This window comes from Chrysemys picta, chromosome 1 (genome assembly GCF_011386835.1).
Source record: "Chrysemys picta bellii isolate R12L10 chromosome 1, ASM1138683v2, whole genome shotgun sequence".
NCBI lineage: Eukaryota > Metazoa > Chordata > Testudines > Emydidae > Chrysemys > Chrysemys picta.
The window spans coordinates 71,895,543-71,910,198 of NC_088791.1; the positions used below are offsets into that span (position 1 = coordinate 71,895,543).

Genomic DNA, 14,656 nt, shown 5'->3' on the forward strand with positions numbered 1-14,656 from the left:
GGGAATGAAACAACGTAGCTCATGGCTGTCAGCGATGAAAAATAGGCAGGAATCAGACAAACAGCTTCATCTCAGAGATTATTTCCGGGCTAAAAACTCTTCCAACAGCTGTTTGCTTTGGCTGCCACTCAGGTTCAATTTTTTTTTTTAAGTTTTTGTTTTTTTTAAGATGTGGGCTGGTTATTTATGTAGTCAGGAAGAGGTCTGTGTTTCCAGTGTTGTGGTCTCAGTGCTGTTTTGACAGTTGGAGTACAAGGAGATTTCTTCTTTTTCTGCCCCCTTCTCTCTACTACCCCCCCTTTCCATTCACTTAATGCACAGAATGGGAATGCTGTAGAGAGAAGAAAAAGCAAATTTATGAGTTTTTTACTCCCAGACAGGCAGCTTTGTGTCAGTTACCTTCAAGAAAAGTTCACGCCCCAAAGGAGTGTTTGGAGTCTTACACAGCCACTGACTAAGCAGTGTGTGTGTGTGAGAGAGAGACAGACAGAGATGAAGGAAAGTTTTGCCTCTTCATGAAAGTTGTAGTATTGTTTTAAAGATGACTGCTACTTTTGTTTAAAGTATTTGTTCTGGAATTACTGAAGCTGGAGTCTACCAGACTGAGGTCAGAAGCATTTTCTTTGGCAGAAAGAAGATACTTTTATAGAAGCCATGCCTGTACTTGGGGTTGCCTCAAAGCTAAGACAACCAGCTGTAGGGTCAAAGCCTGTTCATACTGCCCTTCCGATACCAAATCTTGGCACGACTGGGTCACAGCAGTATTCATCAAAATCTTTGGAGCTTACTGGGGCGGAGAGCTCAATGCTTTCTTGTCAGCTTACATTAAAGTCAACCTGTGATTTTGGAGACAAGAAAACACTTCAAGGAAAAACCAAGGAGACAGAGGATAGTAAGGTTAGTTCTGAACTTTACTTGCAGATTGAACTCTTAAAATGTTGGTTTACTTATGCAAAGTCTGATATCTGCCTTTAGCAAATAGCATGGTGGACGTGGAGCGCATGTGTAAAATAGGAACTAGTTTATGTAAATGATAACTTTCTATAGCCAATATACTAACATGTATTGTAACTGTGTTTAGCTGATTGTTGGAGTTTGAATATATATTCTTTATTAAAATGTACATTTTATGATATCTAATGGAGTGATCCTTCATGGCAAGCTTCTGGTGAGGGTGAGTCATATCACACAGTGATAAAAATCATGCTGAGACCCAGATAAGTAGAACTACCACATGACAGTGCTTAAGAAAATATTGAAACTTGGCAGCTTCATGTGATATTATAATGTTAAAAAGGGCTCCCACACCCACACTTACTCCCCAAGGGAGATGCCTTTAAAATAAAAACAACCCATTGATTGTTCTGTCCAATTTTCAAAAGATCTGGCTAGACTTGCTGCAGAAACTTTGAACCAGAAAAACAGATCCTTAATGAAAAGTTACCTGTTTTTTTCACTTCTTTAAAATAGCCTTATCTTGTCTGCCCCCCTTCCAGATAGCTTTAACCTGCTCTGATTTCATTGTGATGTAAAACAAAATGAAACATGTTTGTCTGGGGGCAGATGCCATGATTTTAAGACTTTAAGATGTTTGTCTTTAGTCATTCCTAATCTCATTGCAGTTGTTTAAAATATATTATGTTTTGGGGACAGCAATACCATTGAATCCCTTCTTGTCCATAGTGTATAGTTTTGTGGCTCCTTCACCTACCATGTTCCAGGGATTAACATGTAATGTAACTAAATAGAGCAAGCAGTGTTTGCATGCTTACTTTCCCTCTCTTTATCAGTACTGCTGATTCCTGAACACTGATTTCCTCACTGTGATTAAACCAATTTCTATAATGGCTTCATTTTTATTTTAAGGAAACTTGCACATCATCATAGCTATTGCAGTGGTAGCAGACACACAATGTATGAACTTTGTTGTCCTAGTTTGAGAGTGCTGTGCCTTGAGAAGCAGGATTTTGTGCCTAAAGCACAGGACTGGGAATCTGAAGATTTCAGTTCTGTTCCCCGCTCTGCCACAGACTTCCTGTGGGATCTTGGACATGTCCCTAATTTCTCTGTACTTCAGTTTCTAACTGTCATAGGGTTCTCTGTAGCACCCAGCATTGCCCCTCACACAGGTGGGCAGTTGCTTTATAGAAAAGCTCTATGGAAATTCAAAGAATTATTATTCCTACCTGTTGGTGAACAGGAACAGCTTCATTTTTCATCAAATGATTGCAATGTGAAGATTACTATTAGTAAAACCTTTTGACACACTAAAATGATGTTCATCAGATATGCTTTAAAATGTATAGCTTCCTGCTTAGTAGTTTTAGATAAACTGAGGAAGTGTAAAGAATGTTTTCTTTAATGGTTGCTTTCATGGCTTACCATGGGGACAGTGTTTCAGTTCTGAAGGTTATTATTTTCAGAAAATAGCATGCAAGTTAAAATAGCCACTTAGTTATAACAGTTAATGTCAACAAATGTTTTGGAAGGGATATAAAACCTCATGCTTCTGGGTTTAAACCAATCACTGAGGGGTTAGGAGGAGAGCTTAGGGTGACCAGATATCCCAATTTTTATAGGGACAGTCCTGATATTTGGGGCTTTGTCTTATATAGGTGCCTATTACCTCCCACCCCCGCCCCGATTTTTCACACTTGCTGTCTGGTTACCCTATGAGAGCTTCACAGGGGCAGATTATCTCACATCTGTCTGCTATGGGGTCCTTGCCTCTCCCTCTGAAGAGGGAGCACTATTGGAGACATACTGGGTCTGATCCAGTATGACAATTCTTATGTTTCTAGGGCCAAATTTTCAAAAGAGCTCAGCGCACAATAGTTCCCTGAGTTCCCAGTGAAAGCTGCTAGGTGTTGAGCCTTTTGAACATCTGGCCCTTAAAGGCTAAGGCCAACATGGTCACACTGAGTCTAAAGTTAGGTTCCAAAATCCTTAATTGGGCACCTAAATAAAACTAGCCGGATGCTCCGAAGTGCTGAGCACTCAAATTTCACACTGACTTCTGCAGTTTTTTTATAATGTCCACTGAGTGCCTGACGCTCCTGATGAAATCAGGGGACACTAGAGAGAAAAGCTGTTGAAGTCAGTGGGAAATGTGAGTGATCAGCAGGTCTGAAAATCAGACCAGTTTCATTTAGATGCCTAAATAAGGATTTTCAGAATCTAACATTACACACCCCAGTTTGAAAATATGGCCCATGTTTGTTTTATTCTATACCTTGTGGTATATTTGTAAGCTTTCTAGTTTTCTGTTTAAACTTATAAACACCAATAAAATACTCCCAATACTCCCCCACCCAAAGAAAAAAACAGAAAAAAAAATGTTGCTTATTCATTGTGTGCTGAATAAACAGCAGAAATGGTTAATTGTAGCTAAGGCTCCTCTACAAGGAGCAGTAATGCGGACTATAGGGGTGGGATTTTTAAAGTGCACTCACATGTTGTGCGTTAATTGGTCCATGTAGACCCTGCTGGTGTGCAGTAAAGGTTACCTAGTGTGCTTTAACATAGTGCTTTTTGAAACAGTGCTATGTTAAAGCACACTAGGGAACTTTACAGAGAGATTGCTCATTATAGTATATACTACTGTAGTTAGTAACGTATACAATATACATTACTCCTAACAGTATATACAAAGAGAGAACCGAAAAAACCCATGACTTTTGGACATCTATATTAAACTCAAAAATTGCTAAAAAACATAAACCCTGAAAAAATGAAATTAATAAACCCTGAAAACAAAAACCCTATATATTTTCCATTCACATTTTAAATCAGTCTTGGGAGGTCATTTTGTCAAAATATTTTGGGGCACAGGTAGATGGTGGTGGTTAGTAAAACTACCTTTAGGTTCTCATTGCTAATAAACACCAAAATTCCAGCCTCAAATTACACTGGTCTACAATTTTTGAGAAGTCGTCTGCTTCAGAGATAAAATGTGCTATTTATTATGTATTTTGATGTGCTGAATTCAAATATGACAATTAAAACAACTGATTGGCTACTGTTTCTAAGATATTTAAGTTTTTACATTTTATGTCTATGTATATTGTGTAGATAGTAGAGTTTTAAGCATAAATTGTAAACCAAGGTCTTTTCATGTGTTTATGGTTGCTTTACATGATAATATTTCACCTGTCCATGTAACACTTTAAAAGTCAGCAAAAGGGTTATATAAATAAAATGCATTATGAAACAAAAGGCAAAAAACTATTCTGTACATAGTTTAGTCCTATTCAGTGTCTACTCGGCACTTCTTGGCTTGTCTCTTGTATTCATTAAATGGAGCATCTCTTGTCACTGTCCAGCAATAGTCTGCAAGCATTGATGGGCTCCATTTGCCCTGATAGTGTTTCTTCATTGTTGCAATGTCCTGGTGAAATCGCTCGCCATGCTCGTCGCTCACTGCTCCGCAGTTCGGTGGAAAAAAATCTAGATGAGAGTGCAAAAGATGTATCTTTAGTGACATGTTGCAACCAAGGCTTTTGTATGCCTTGAGGAGGTTTTCCACCAATAACCTGTAGTTGTCTGCCTTGTTGTTTCCGAGAAAATGTATTGCCACTAACTGGAAGGCTTTCCATGCCGTCTTTTCCTTGCCGCACAAGGATGGTCAAATACATCATCTCGAAGAAGTTCACGAATCTGAGGACCAACAAAGACACCTTCCTTTATCTTAGCTTCACTTAACCTTGGAAATTTTCCACGGAGGTACTTGAAAGCTGCTTGTGTTTTGTCAATGGCCTTGACAAAGTTCTTCATCAGACCCAGCTTGATGTGTAAGGGTGGTAACAAAATCTTCCTTGATTCAACAAGTGGTGGATGCTGAACACTTTTCCTCCCAGGCTCCAATGACTGTCGGAGTGGCCAATCTTTCTTGATGTAGTGGGAATCTCTTGCACGACTATCCCATTCTCAGAAAAAACAGCAGTACTTTGTGTATCCAGTCTGCAGACCAAGCAAGAGAGCAACAACCTTCAAATTGCCACAAAGCTGCCACTGATGTTGGTCATAGTTTATGCACCTCAAAAGTTGTTTCATGTTGTCATAGGTTTCCTTCATATGGACTGCATGACCAACTGGAATTGATGGCAAAACATTGCCATTATGCAGTAAAACAGCTTTGAGACTCATCTTCGATGAATCAATGAACAGTCTCCACTCATCTGGATCGTGAACAATGTTGAGGGCTGCCATCACACCATCGATGTTGTTGCAGGCTACAAGATCACCTTCCATGAAGAAGAATGGGACAAGATCCTTTTGACGGTCATGGAACATGGAAACCCTAACATCACCTGCCAGGAGATTCCACTGCTGTAGTCTGGAGCCCAACAGCTCTGCCTTACTCTTGGGTAGTTCCAAATCCCTGACAAGGTCATTCAGTTCACCTTGTGTTATGAGATGTGGTTCAGAGGAGTAGGATGGGAGAAAATGTGGGTCCTGTGACATTGATGGTTCAGGACCAGAAGTTTCATCCTCTTCCTCGTCTGACTCAAGTGAGAATGATTCTGGTGCATCAGGAACCTCCAGTCCTTCTCCGTGGGTACTGGGCGTATAGCTGATGGAATGTTTGAATAATGCACAGTCCACTTTTTCTTCTTTGACACACCTTTCCCAACTGGAGGCACCATGCAGAAGTAACAATTGCTGGTATGACCTGTTGGCTCTCTCCAAATCGTTGGCACTGCAAAAGGCATAGATTTCCTTTTTCTGTTCAACCACTGGCAAAGATTTGTTGCATAAGTGTTGCAGCATATGTGTGGGGCCCACTTCTTGTCCTGATCTCCAATTTTGCAGCCAAAATAAAGGTGATAGGCTTTCTTAACCATAGTGGTTATACTGCGCTTTTGTGATGCAAAAGTCACTTCACCACAAACATAGCAGAAGTTATCTGCACTGTTCACACAAATACGAGGCATCTCTGCTCACTTTGGCTAAACAGAAATGTGTCCCTTTGCAAAATCAAACACTGACAAATAAGAGCACAACACTGTATGATTTCTAGAGCTGATATAGGGCAATTTGTTCAGCAGAGTGATGTGAGCTTCGTTATGATTGCATCATCCATGACTTCTAGGAATAACATGATGCAATTCATATCATGTATGACGCAATACCAGCTTCAGATTGCATCATTCATTGTTTTGCCTAAAAAGCAAGTACTGTCCAAACCCAGTCAAAGATTTATTCATAGATCCAGTCAAAGATGTATTTTAGTCATTTCTGGTTTAAATTGAGATCTCTTCCCTTTATAACTCACTTATCCTCCGCCAAGGGTCGTATATACTGACCCAATAGCATATCTTGAAAACTAGAGCCAATCGACAATTTTAAGCATCATTTTCGTTCTCAGTGACCCAGAATTAGTAAAGTTTGACTACATTTATTTCAGAAGCATTTTGGCTGTAGAGCAGTGTTATTGAATGATGTTTTCTCACATTGCTGAGTGGGAGATCCACTTCTCCCTGACTCCCACTCTTCCCTTGGCTATCCTCAGTCACATTAGCTAAAATGTGCAGCTAAGCACATGTTTTCAGTGAGTTATTAGGGTTAATGTCCCTTCAGGTTTGCTTTGGGCAGATGTAAATTCCACATTACTGATGGCACTGTCCCAAAGTTTGACCACTTTCGAGTGCTGTTCTCAATAGTACTTTGGTTGATTTTCTTGGTTAGCAAACATATTAATCAAACATATGATATTCCTACATGGCTCTGTGGTATACAGTGCTGTACTTTAAGAATGTTTCCATTATAACAGTGATCAGATAAAAGGTCTTTTACTTAAAGTGTAATGAATACCTAGTCAAAGTTTCCAAATGAGAGAGAGAAATCTGCTTATACAGTATACAGTTTGTGTGCTTACGGTATATAATTGGATATGTGGCAACTGATTTTTGAGGGAAAAAATGTTGAATGTATATCTGTAAAAGACAATGGAATATATGAATTAATCATCTGGTTAACATTTGTCCTTGGCTGCTGTATTCTAGGCTCAACATTGCTTTTTAGGGCATTTCAAATGCAACACTGGTGATCACTAACCTCTCTTGTCGTGTCTGGAAGACACTGAGATTGACATATATAATCTCCATTGTATATTCAGTCACTATAAGTGCTAAGATTTCCAAGATAAATCTGGATTTGCACATGTCAACACAGTAGGTCACTCTGCCATCCAGCTGTTTCCTCCGTGACCTTCATGTACACTGCACCCGATTGTTAGAGACTTTTGACACTGCTGTTGGCTTTTTCACATTATTACATTGCCAGGCCTGGCTATGAATACACTGCTGTTGGCTTTCTCACATTATTACATTGCCAGGGCTGGCTATGAATACTACTGCAAAAATTAATTCAGTGCTCCCTATATGCTCCACCTTCCTCACTTGATTCTGCTGTGCTTGCACGTCTTGGAATGTTTTGTGGACGTGATATAGTTCGACATTTCCAGCTATAGTAAGGTTGGTCTGCACAAAAAAAAGTATTTCCCTCTTTTTTCAAAAAAAGTATTGGGCAGAAAAAATGTGTGAAGATATGTTGTTTCTTTTTTTGGTTGGGTGGGAACATAATTAAACCTAGGAAACTATTTGCAACAAGTAGTTTATTCGTTTGTGCATTATTTGAAACTGTTCAGCTCATAGTTTATGCAGACACATTTCAGGTCAGAGACTGCTCCTGAATTATTACGTGTGACTTGCGTCAATTATGCTCATTATGCCATATGTTGTTTGTTCTGTATGATTAGTCACCCAAGTCACATGTTGTTATCGCAGCTTCCTGACTGGCTGACTCCCAAGCCTTTTTAGGAGCTTTTAGGTTGATCACATGAACACTTATGGTGTTAATACTCACGCCAAATATTTGTACAAATGTATTCACAACACACTCTTTCCCTGGAAATCTTACAATTTATTCCTATGTATGTGCATAGAAAGGGAATGCAGTTGTTGGAGTGAATTCATAAGGTGCAATCCTGGCCCCACTGAAAGTCAGTGGAGGAAATGATTCAACCCATGGTTTTCATTCAAACCAATGTCCATAAATACCTTTTTATATTATTTGTCCAACTTTGTAGTTCATGTTCCAGTGATACCACTTTCACTTTGCTTGCTGAAGACCATAAGATCAAAATAATCTAAATTGTGCTGTAATGGCTTGTAATATTGTCTCTGATTGTAGAAAACTCCACCAGTCAGTAACAGGACTTAAAAGAATGTGTAGAGTGAGACAGTATATAGATAAATAAATTAAGCAGAGGCTGGGCACTAAAGAAATGTAGGCAGAATTTCTTTATTCAAAGTTTACATTTTGCAAAAACTACTTTTCAGTTTCACCAAAATTATACTTCTCTGCTGGCCGCCTACATACCAGAAGTGATTCAATCCAAAAGAGGGCAGGTGGTATTGGCTAATAGGTGTTTTGTGTGAATGAACAAGCACTCATGTGAGCCCTGCACCAGCAGATAATGCTGACAGAATGCTTTGAATCAGCACATCCACTAGCCACGTCCTCTTCTAGCCAGTGTTTCCCACTTTTTGATCTCTGCCGGTCTCTATAGTAGTCTGTGTTCTGCTCTCCTGACCTTACCGCTGTGTCAAAACTTTCTGTTTCAGGGGCTCTACATCTTGGCTTATGTTGGCAGAAACTGGCAACATCTCAAGTTGACTCTGCCCCATTCATTTTTGGTACCTCTCCTAGAGTTTGTGACTCGATTGATAAGATTTTATCTTTCAGTCATGAGTTAATTTATACTTGTTGTCCTATAAGTCTCATCTCTCATATTAGTATGTCATTGCTCCTCCAGTTCAGAACAGTTGATTGCTTCTAAACAAGTTCTGACCATTCTAAAGTTGGTCCAATTCCTGCAAACCTAAAACTTCCCTAAGTATAGCAACCTTCAGACCTATATTGAGATTCCTGTAACATAGTATTTACTGACCTTTAAGGGAGGTTATAGGCTAAGAGTTTCTCAGCCCCTTTTCAGTATTGAACAAAATAATTCTGGGAAATGTGGCTGTCAGAGGAACTCTGAGAATTGTAGAATACTGCGAGGCTTACTGAGAAGAAATGCCAGAAAATATATCAGCCTTCCCTGACTGAGTGGGGCTCACTAACAAGTGAAATGGGGAATCATTCAGCCCAGGGATGTGTGTGGAAAAGATCTGTAAAGAGGCAGGATAGAGAAGAAGAGGTACTTTAGTCCTGGTCAGGGAGCCCAGCTCACAGAGGAGAATGCAGCATTAGGTACCAGGGCAGTTCAAGAGGATGCGGTTAAATATTGAACTGAGCTGAAATGAAATATTTCAATTCAGTTCCACAAACTGAAACAAAATGTTTTTATTCAAGAATGTCAAAACATTTTGTTTCAATCTAAAATTTCCAAATCAAAAGTTTTAGGTCTGTTTTTTTTTATGAAAAGTTGAAATTTTCCATTGGTGAGAAAAGCCACTTCCTGACCAGCTCTATTACTATTAGCCCTGTGTCAACAAGGGCGAAGGCTGTAACCCAGGGAGGGACAAAGACGTGTTGTTTTGTATTTGGAGTTTAACATTCGTCAGTGGGTACAAACACCAGAAAGCAAATTGAGGCATGGTCAACCTCTATGACAGAAATGTAAGAATCCATTACTTTTCCTAGTCTGGTCGTGAATAGAAAGCCAGTAATATATCTGACCAAATGACTCTTGAGGCCTAGGTTAACTTACATCATAGAACTATACCTAAATCCTGGTTTGAGGTCTTCCAATGTTCTTTAGCCTACTTTTCCACTGTGATGTTGGAACCAACATGAAAGGCAGCTGCTGTTTTTTTCTGATTGCTTGTCCAGAGCTTGTCCATGATATGGTAACTCCTGCCTCTCCCCAGACACCAGATTTGCAGCAAAATTCTGCTTTGCTAATCTAAACAGATCTTAAGTCCAATATTCTGCTCTCCATCTATGGGAGGCACTCATGTTAGTATCAAAGAGAGTTCCGTGAATGTAGGAAGAAGGGAATATCTTTCCCATAATTCACACTTGGCTTTCTCTTTCCTCTCTCTCTCAAAGCCATTTCCCCACTTACTCTCCTCTTAGCAGTGAAGCACCAAATTCAGATGGCTAAGAGTCTCTCTTTTTTTATTTTAACCTGGCCTTGCAGAGTAGGGAACACTGTGACAGATCTTAGTTAGCATGCTTACTAACCCTACCTGATTTCACCCACAGATACACAGTCAAGTTGTTACTTCAGTGCTGAATTCCATCTCCTCCTTAGTTTGGCTCCTTCCTGCTGACAGTAAGTTTCATCCACCATGGCTGAGGATATGGAGCTAGGCCATCCAGTACTTATGGGTCATGTAGTTATACACTGTTGAAAGGTATAGATAACGGAGCTCCTGGAGATAAGGGCAAGGAGCCACTGAGGGCATGGGAAGAGAGGTGGAGAAAATGATCCAGAAGTTAAGATGCACAAACCTATGGAACCATAACAATATGCAGTCCCAAAACAACCTTCTGCACCCAATTTGTGCCCCCACCTGCAGCTGAATTCTTAGGTAGAGGAAGTGGCCTCCTCACCTATAGTACCTTAAGGGGAAAATGGCAGGCCCATTTTCTCTTCCATCACCACTGGAGGATTTATCTGCCACTTTCTTGAGATAAGGTGACATAGGGGTTTTCTCCTTATTCTGTCCAGTTGAGGGGTGTGTGTCTGAGGGCTTTTTCCCCTAACCCGTGTTACTTTAGTGGTAATCTATACCATCTGTGTCTCCCATCTCTCTGTCCCAATACACCTACTCCTGTGCAGGAGCGGCACCAGGGTTTTTGCCGCCCTAGGCGGCAGCGCTCCTCCTCTGAGCATTCGGCGGTGGGGGTCCTTCCGCGCCACGTCTTCAGGGCACTTTGGCGGCGGCTCCCGGAGCGAGTGAATGACCCACCACCGAATTTCCGTCGAAACCCAGAGCGGAAGGACCCCCCGCTGCCGAATTTCCGCCAAGGACAGCAAAATGCCGCCCCCCAAATCCTGCCGCCCTAGGCAACCACCTAGGGTCTCCTAATGGAAGCGCCGGCCCTGCCCCTGTGAATCATCTGTTCCCATTTTCATGTGACCTCTTTCCCTACATCTGTTGGTATCCCCTTCCTCCATCCTTTGTCTCCGAGTCCTTTTCCTCACATATTGATCTCTCCTAAGAGAGCCTGCATTATGTCCCTGTATCCCCCCTGAGTCTATGTCTCTGTTCTTCCCGTGTTTTGGATGACTTGCACCCACTATCTCTGGGTCCTCTTCTCCCAAGTGCATCTCATCTTCAGTCCTGAGATAGTGACCCTGGGGGAGTAGGAATGGGCTCCTTTCCCTATATCTTCCTAATCATGCCTCTACCATCACTTTCACATTAAGGGTGTCTGAGGCTATGCTGTTTGGTATGGGGTGGGAGGAGGAGGCAGCTGCGGTCTGTTCCTCTGGCTGCATTCTCTGCTGCTTACTTAGCTTCCAGCAGAATGGCCAAGGAAAGAAAAAGGGCAGTGGAGGCAGCCAGGAACCTCCTGCCTGCTCCCCACAGTGGCCGCTAGTGATGGGAAGCCAACATTGTTTTTAAATTGCTGGATTAGCTGCCAAAAACTTCAGCCAGCACTGCAGACACCTGGGACTGCGTGTGTTTAAAATTCAGGGCAGCCCTAGCCAAACTGGGACAGTTGGCAGATATTCAGGATGTCAATTATTTTAGTTTCTTGCCTTGTGCTCTGTATTATTTCTTTCTCAAACAGATAGCATTCCACAGCGGCATCCTTAATATGCTCTTCATATCAAGCACCATCAGAGTATACTGTATTATCATTGATTTAAGAGCATTCTACTGTATGTGCTTAGAAGCTGCTTTACTCTTAAACATTTCTCTCATCATCATCTTTACCAACCACATTTCAGTCTAATTGAGATAAATGTACTGTAACCCAGCTAGGTTATTCTCCAAACCTATATGTTTAGGAGTAAGATACATTTCCAAATACATGCGTGTGGTCAAAAGCTGCTCTTTCTGTGGTTTTGGTTTCATTTGTAATGGTGAATAAGGCTGGGAGGATACTTACCAGTCTGAGTTGCGAGCCTCTGCCTGTTCTTTAGTGTTTCTTGTTTTATTTAATTGTATTTTATTTTCTTAGCAAATGAGAAAACAGAATATAGATCAAGTGGGTTGTATGGTGAAAAATGGTACTAAACGTCAACAGAAAACAGTTGTTATATATTTGTTTTGCATTTGTGCCGAGAGGCCCCAACAAAGATTGGGCCTCATTGTGATAGGTGCTGCACATACCCATAGTTAAAAACAATCCCTGCTCCACAGACCTTACAATGTAAATAGATAAGACAGACAAAGGGTGGGAGACAGTAAAACATATTATCCCCAATTTATAGATGCGGGGATCAAGGCAGAAAGAGATTCAGTACTTTGCCTTCAGTCACACTGGGATTTTGTGGAAGAACCAGGAATTAAACCCAGATATCCTGAGTTCCAGTCCACCACCATAACCACAAGACCATCCTTCATCTTCTGTAAAAAATCAATTTTGAATGAAATGTCCCTGTAGTGGGTTATTTTTCCTCTTTAGTTTTCAGGGAATGTTCTTACTCCTCGTTCCAGACGAAGTCAATGATAGTTGAAGGTGCTGAGCACTGCTCAGGATGAGCCTCTGAGCTAATATATGATTTAAGTTTTACTGTAGGAGCAAGTAGACACTCTATGTTGGTTTTGATTTACCTGATCAACATAAATTGTGCCATATGCCTTTAGGAATACAGGATGTCTTGTGTTCCTTATAGTGTAGGGAAAGTTTGCTCCAAAATTGTATGTTTATTGCTAGGCTCACCACTTATTAAAATGTGATGTGGGAAGAATAAATAGTCACAGAATAAAAGCGAGCCTCTTTCAGGAAAGGTTTTAATTTTTGATCATGATTCCAGACCATGAATATTCTCTAGTTTCTTTTTGGCAGAAATGCTTGTACTTGATAGACAATAATGGCATCAATTACAAATCTGAATTGCTTGTTTTCTTAAAGCAAGAGTTAATTTCTGGTCTAAGTCTGCTGTCTGCTTTTTCTAATTTAGTAAGATCTTGAGTTAATTTTGTAGTTTTTCCTTATACTTACAAATAGTGCACATGAAGAGTAGTTAATTTTAATACAGCTCTCTGTTTCACTTTGACCTGATTCACAGGATGAAGTTTGGAGACAGCCCATGATTTAACAATAGCCTTTTGACAGCAAGGGTGTTTGGGAATTAAGCTGGAGGGGGGAAAACATCTATCTACTCTCAAATTTATTAGTGGAATAGTTTGTACAAATCTTCAGTTGCCCATGATGTTTTTAATGTCCCTACCCTTTCTCTTTTGTTTTTATTGGAAGGAGAAAATTGGCTGAAAGATAGCATAACTTATTTAAAATTCAGTAAAGGAATGCACAGTGTTTTGTCTGGTAAATGCAAGTAGATAATTCCCTTGTGTAAAGTGTGCAGCTTTCTGATGGCTCTTATGTATGCACTGTGTAAACTAAGTTGAGAGGACTTGGAAAATAAGCAAATCAAATCAAAGGGAAGCATAATCCTAAAGTGGCTAGGGCAGGATCGGAGTGTATCTGGGTATATAAACTGAGAAGGTGCCAGCCACTAAACATGTCTGCAACTCCTTCTGAGTAAAACATGAGCAAAGCTAGCCAAGTTCTATATTAGGATTGTGCTAACCCACTTTCAGTGTGACATTTGTTCTGCCATATCTGTCTAGCCATTTTTACTTATGAGACTTCTCTGCTGCTTTGCCACCACTGTGAGCCCATCACTATGGACTAGGTTTTCTCATTCAGAATATCGGCTTTTCAGCACGTGGTCAAAATAATTATTCAGGTGACAATGTCCAATTAACGCAGCTGCCGTTCATTTGAAAATCCAGAGCCCATGGAGATGTTGTGGTGTCTCTTGCATTTCTCTTTTAAATGTATTGTTCTGCAAACCTTCACTCTAAATGTCAAACACCTGGCCTTGCATCTTGGTAGTACTGTGCTAGACTCCAAAGGATTTGGCTGTGGATGCTTCCTGTTGTGCATCGGGATTTGATTTACAGGACATCTGTAAAACCACCAAAGCGGAGTAATCAGAATGGTCATGCGCAGAAAGATGACTCCCTGGTGAGTGTTGGAAAACAGTAGAACACTTTAATTAAGCAGGAAAAGGCTGCATGGCTTATACATGATTTAGGATGAGTAAGACATAAGTCAAGGTGCAGGACTTTTACTCACCACTAACTACAACAATGGAATTTCCTGGCAACACATCTATGCAGTAAACAGGGCTTCATTTTTTGTAAACTGTCTCCGAAACAGAAAGGAAGAGAGAACCAAAGGGACTGTGTAATTTATAAATAGCAATGGTTTTGTTAAAGGAAAACCTAGTGAACAAATACAATTCTTTAGAGAACTAAATAAATAGTACTAAACAGGAATATATATTGAAAATGAATGTTCAAAACTGTTTTAGAAATATCTGTCACTGTTTCCGTATCTCCAGTCACTGCATGAGATTGCTGCCTTGCTCAGTGCTGGCCAGCACTCCCAGTCAGAGACCCATTATGCTGGAAGAGAGAGAACTGAAGGGATATTTGGGAGCAGTAGAAATCTGGAA

At 40.5% G+C, this 14,656-nt stretch overlaps 1 protein-coding gene across 15 annotated transcripts in view; it reads left to right on the forward strand.

Annotated features, from left to right (window-relative positions):
- Positions 1-228: 228 nt before the first annotated feature.
- NAV3 (neuron navigator 3) overlaps positions 229-14,656 on the forward strand; it is a 353,937-nt gene continuing 339,509 nt past the window's right edge. For 11 of the 15 annotated variants that reach the window (XM_008164582.4, XM_008164583.4, XM_008164584.4 and 8 more), the window contains exon 1: positions 461-897. In XM_008164582.4, coding sequence (XP_008162804.2) covers positions 655-897 — 243 coding nt within the window. In that variant the 5' untranslated portion in view covers positions 461-654. Of the gene's footprint in view, positions 898-14,656 lie in introns of all 15 variants that reach the window. The other 4 variants (XM_008164586.4, XM_065559467.1, XM_065559485.1 and 1 more) reach the window with 2 other exon arrangements.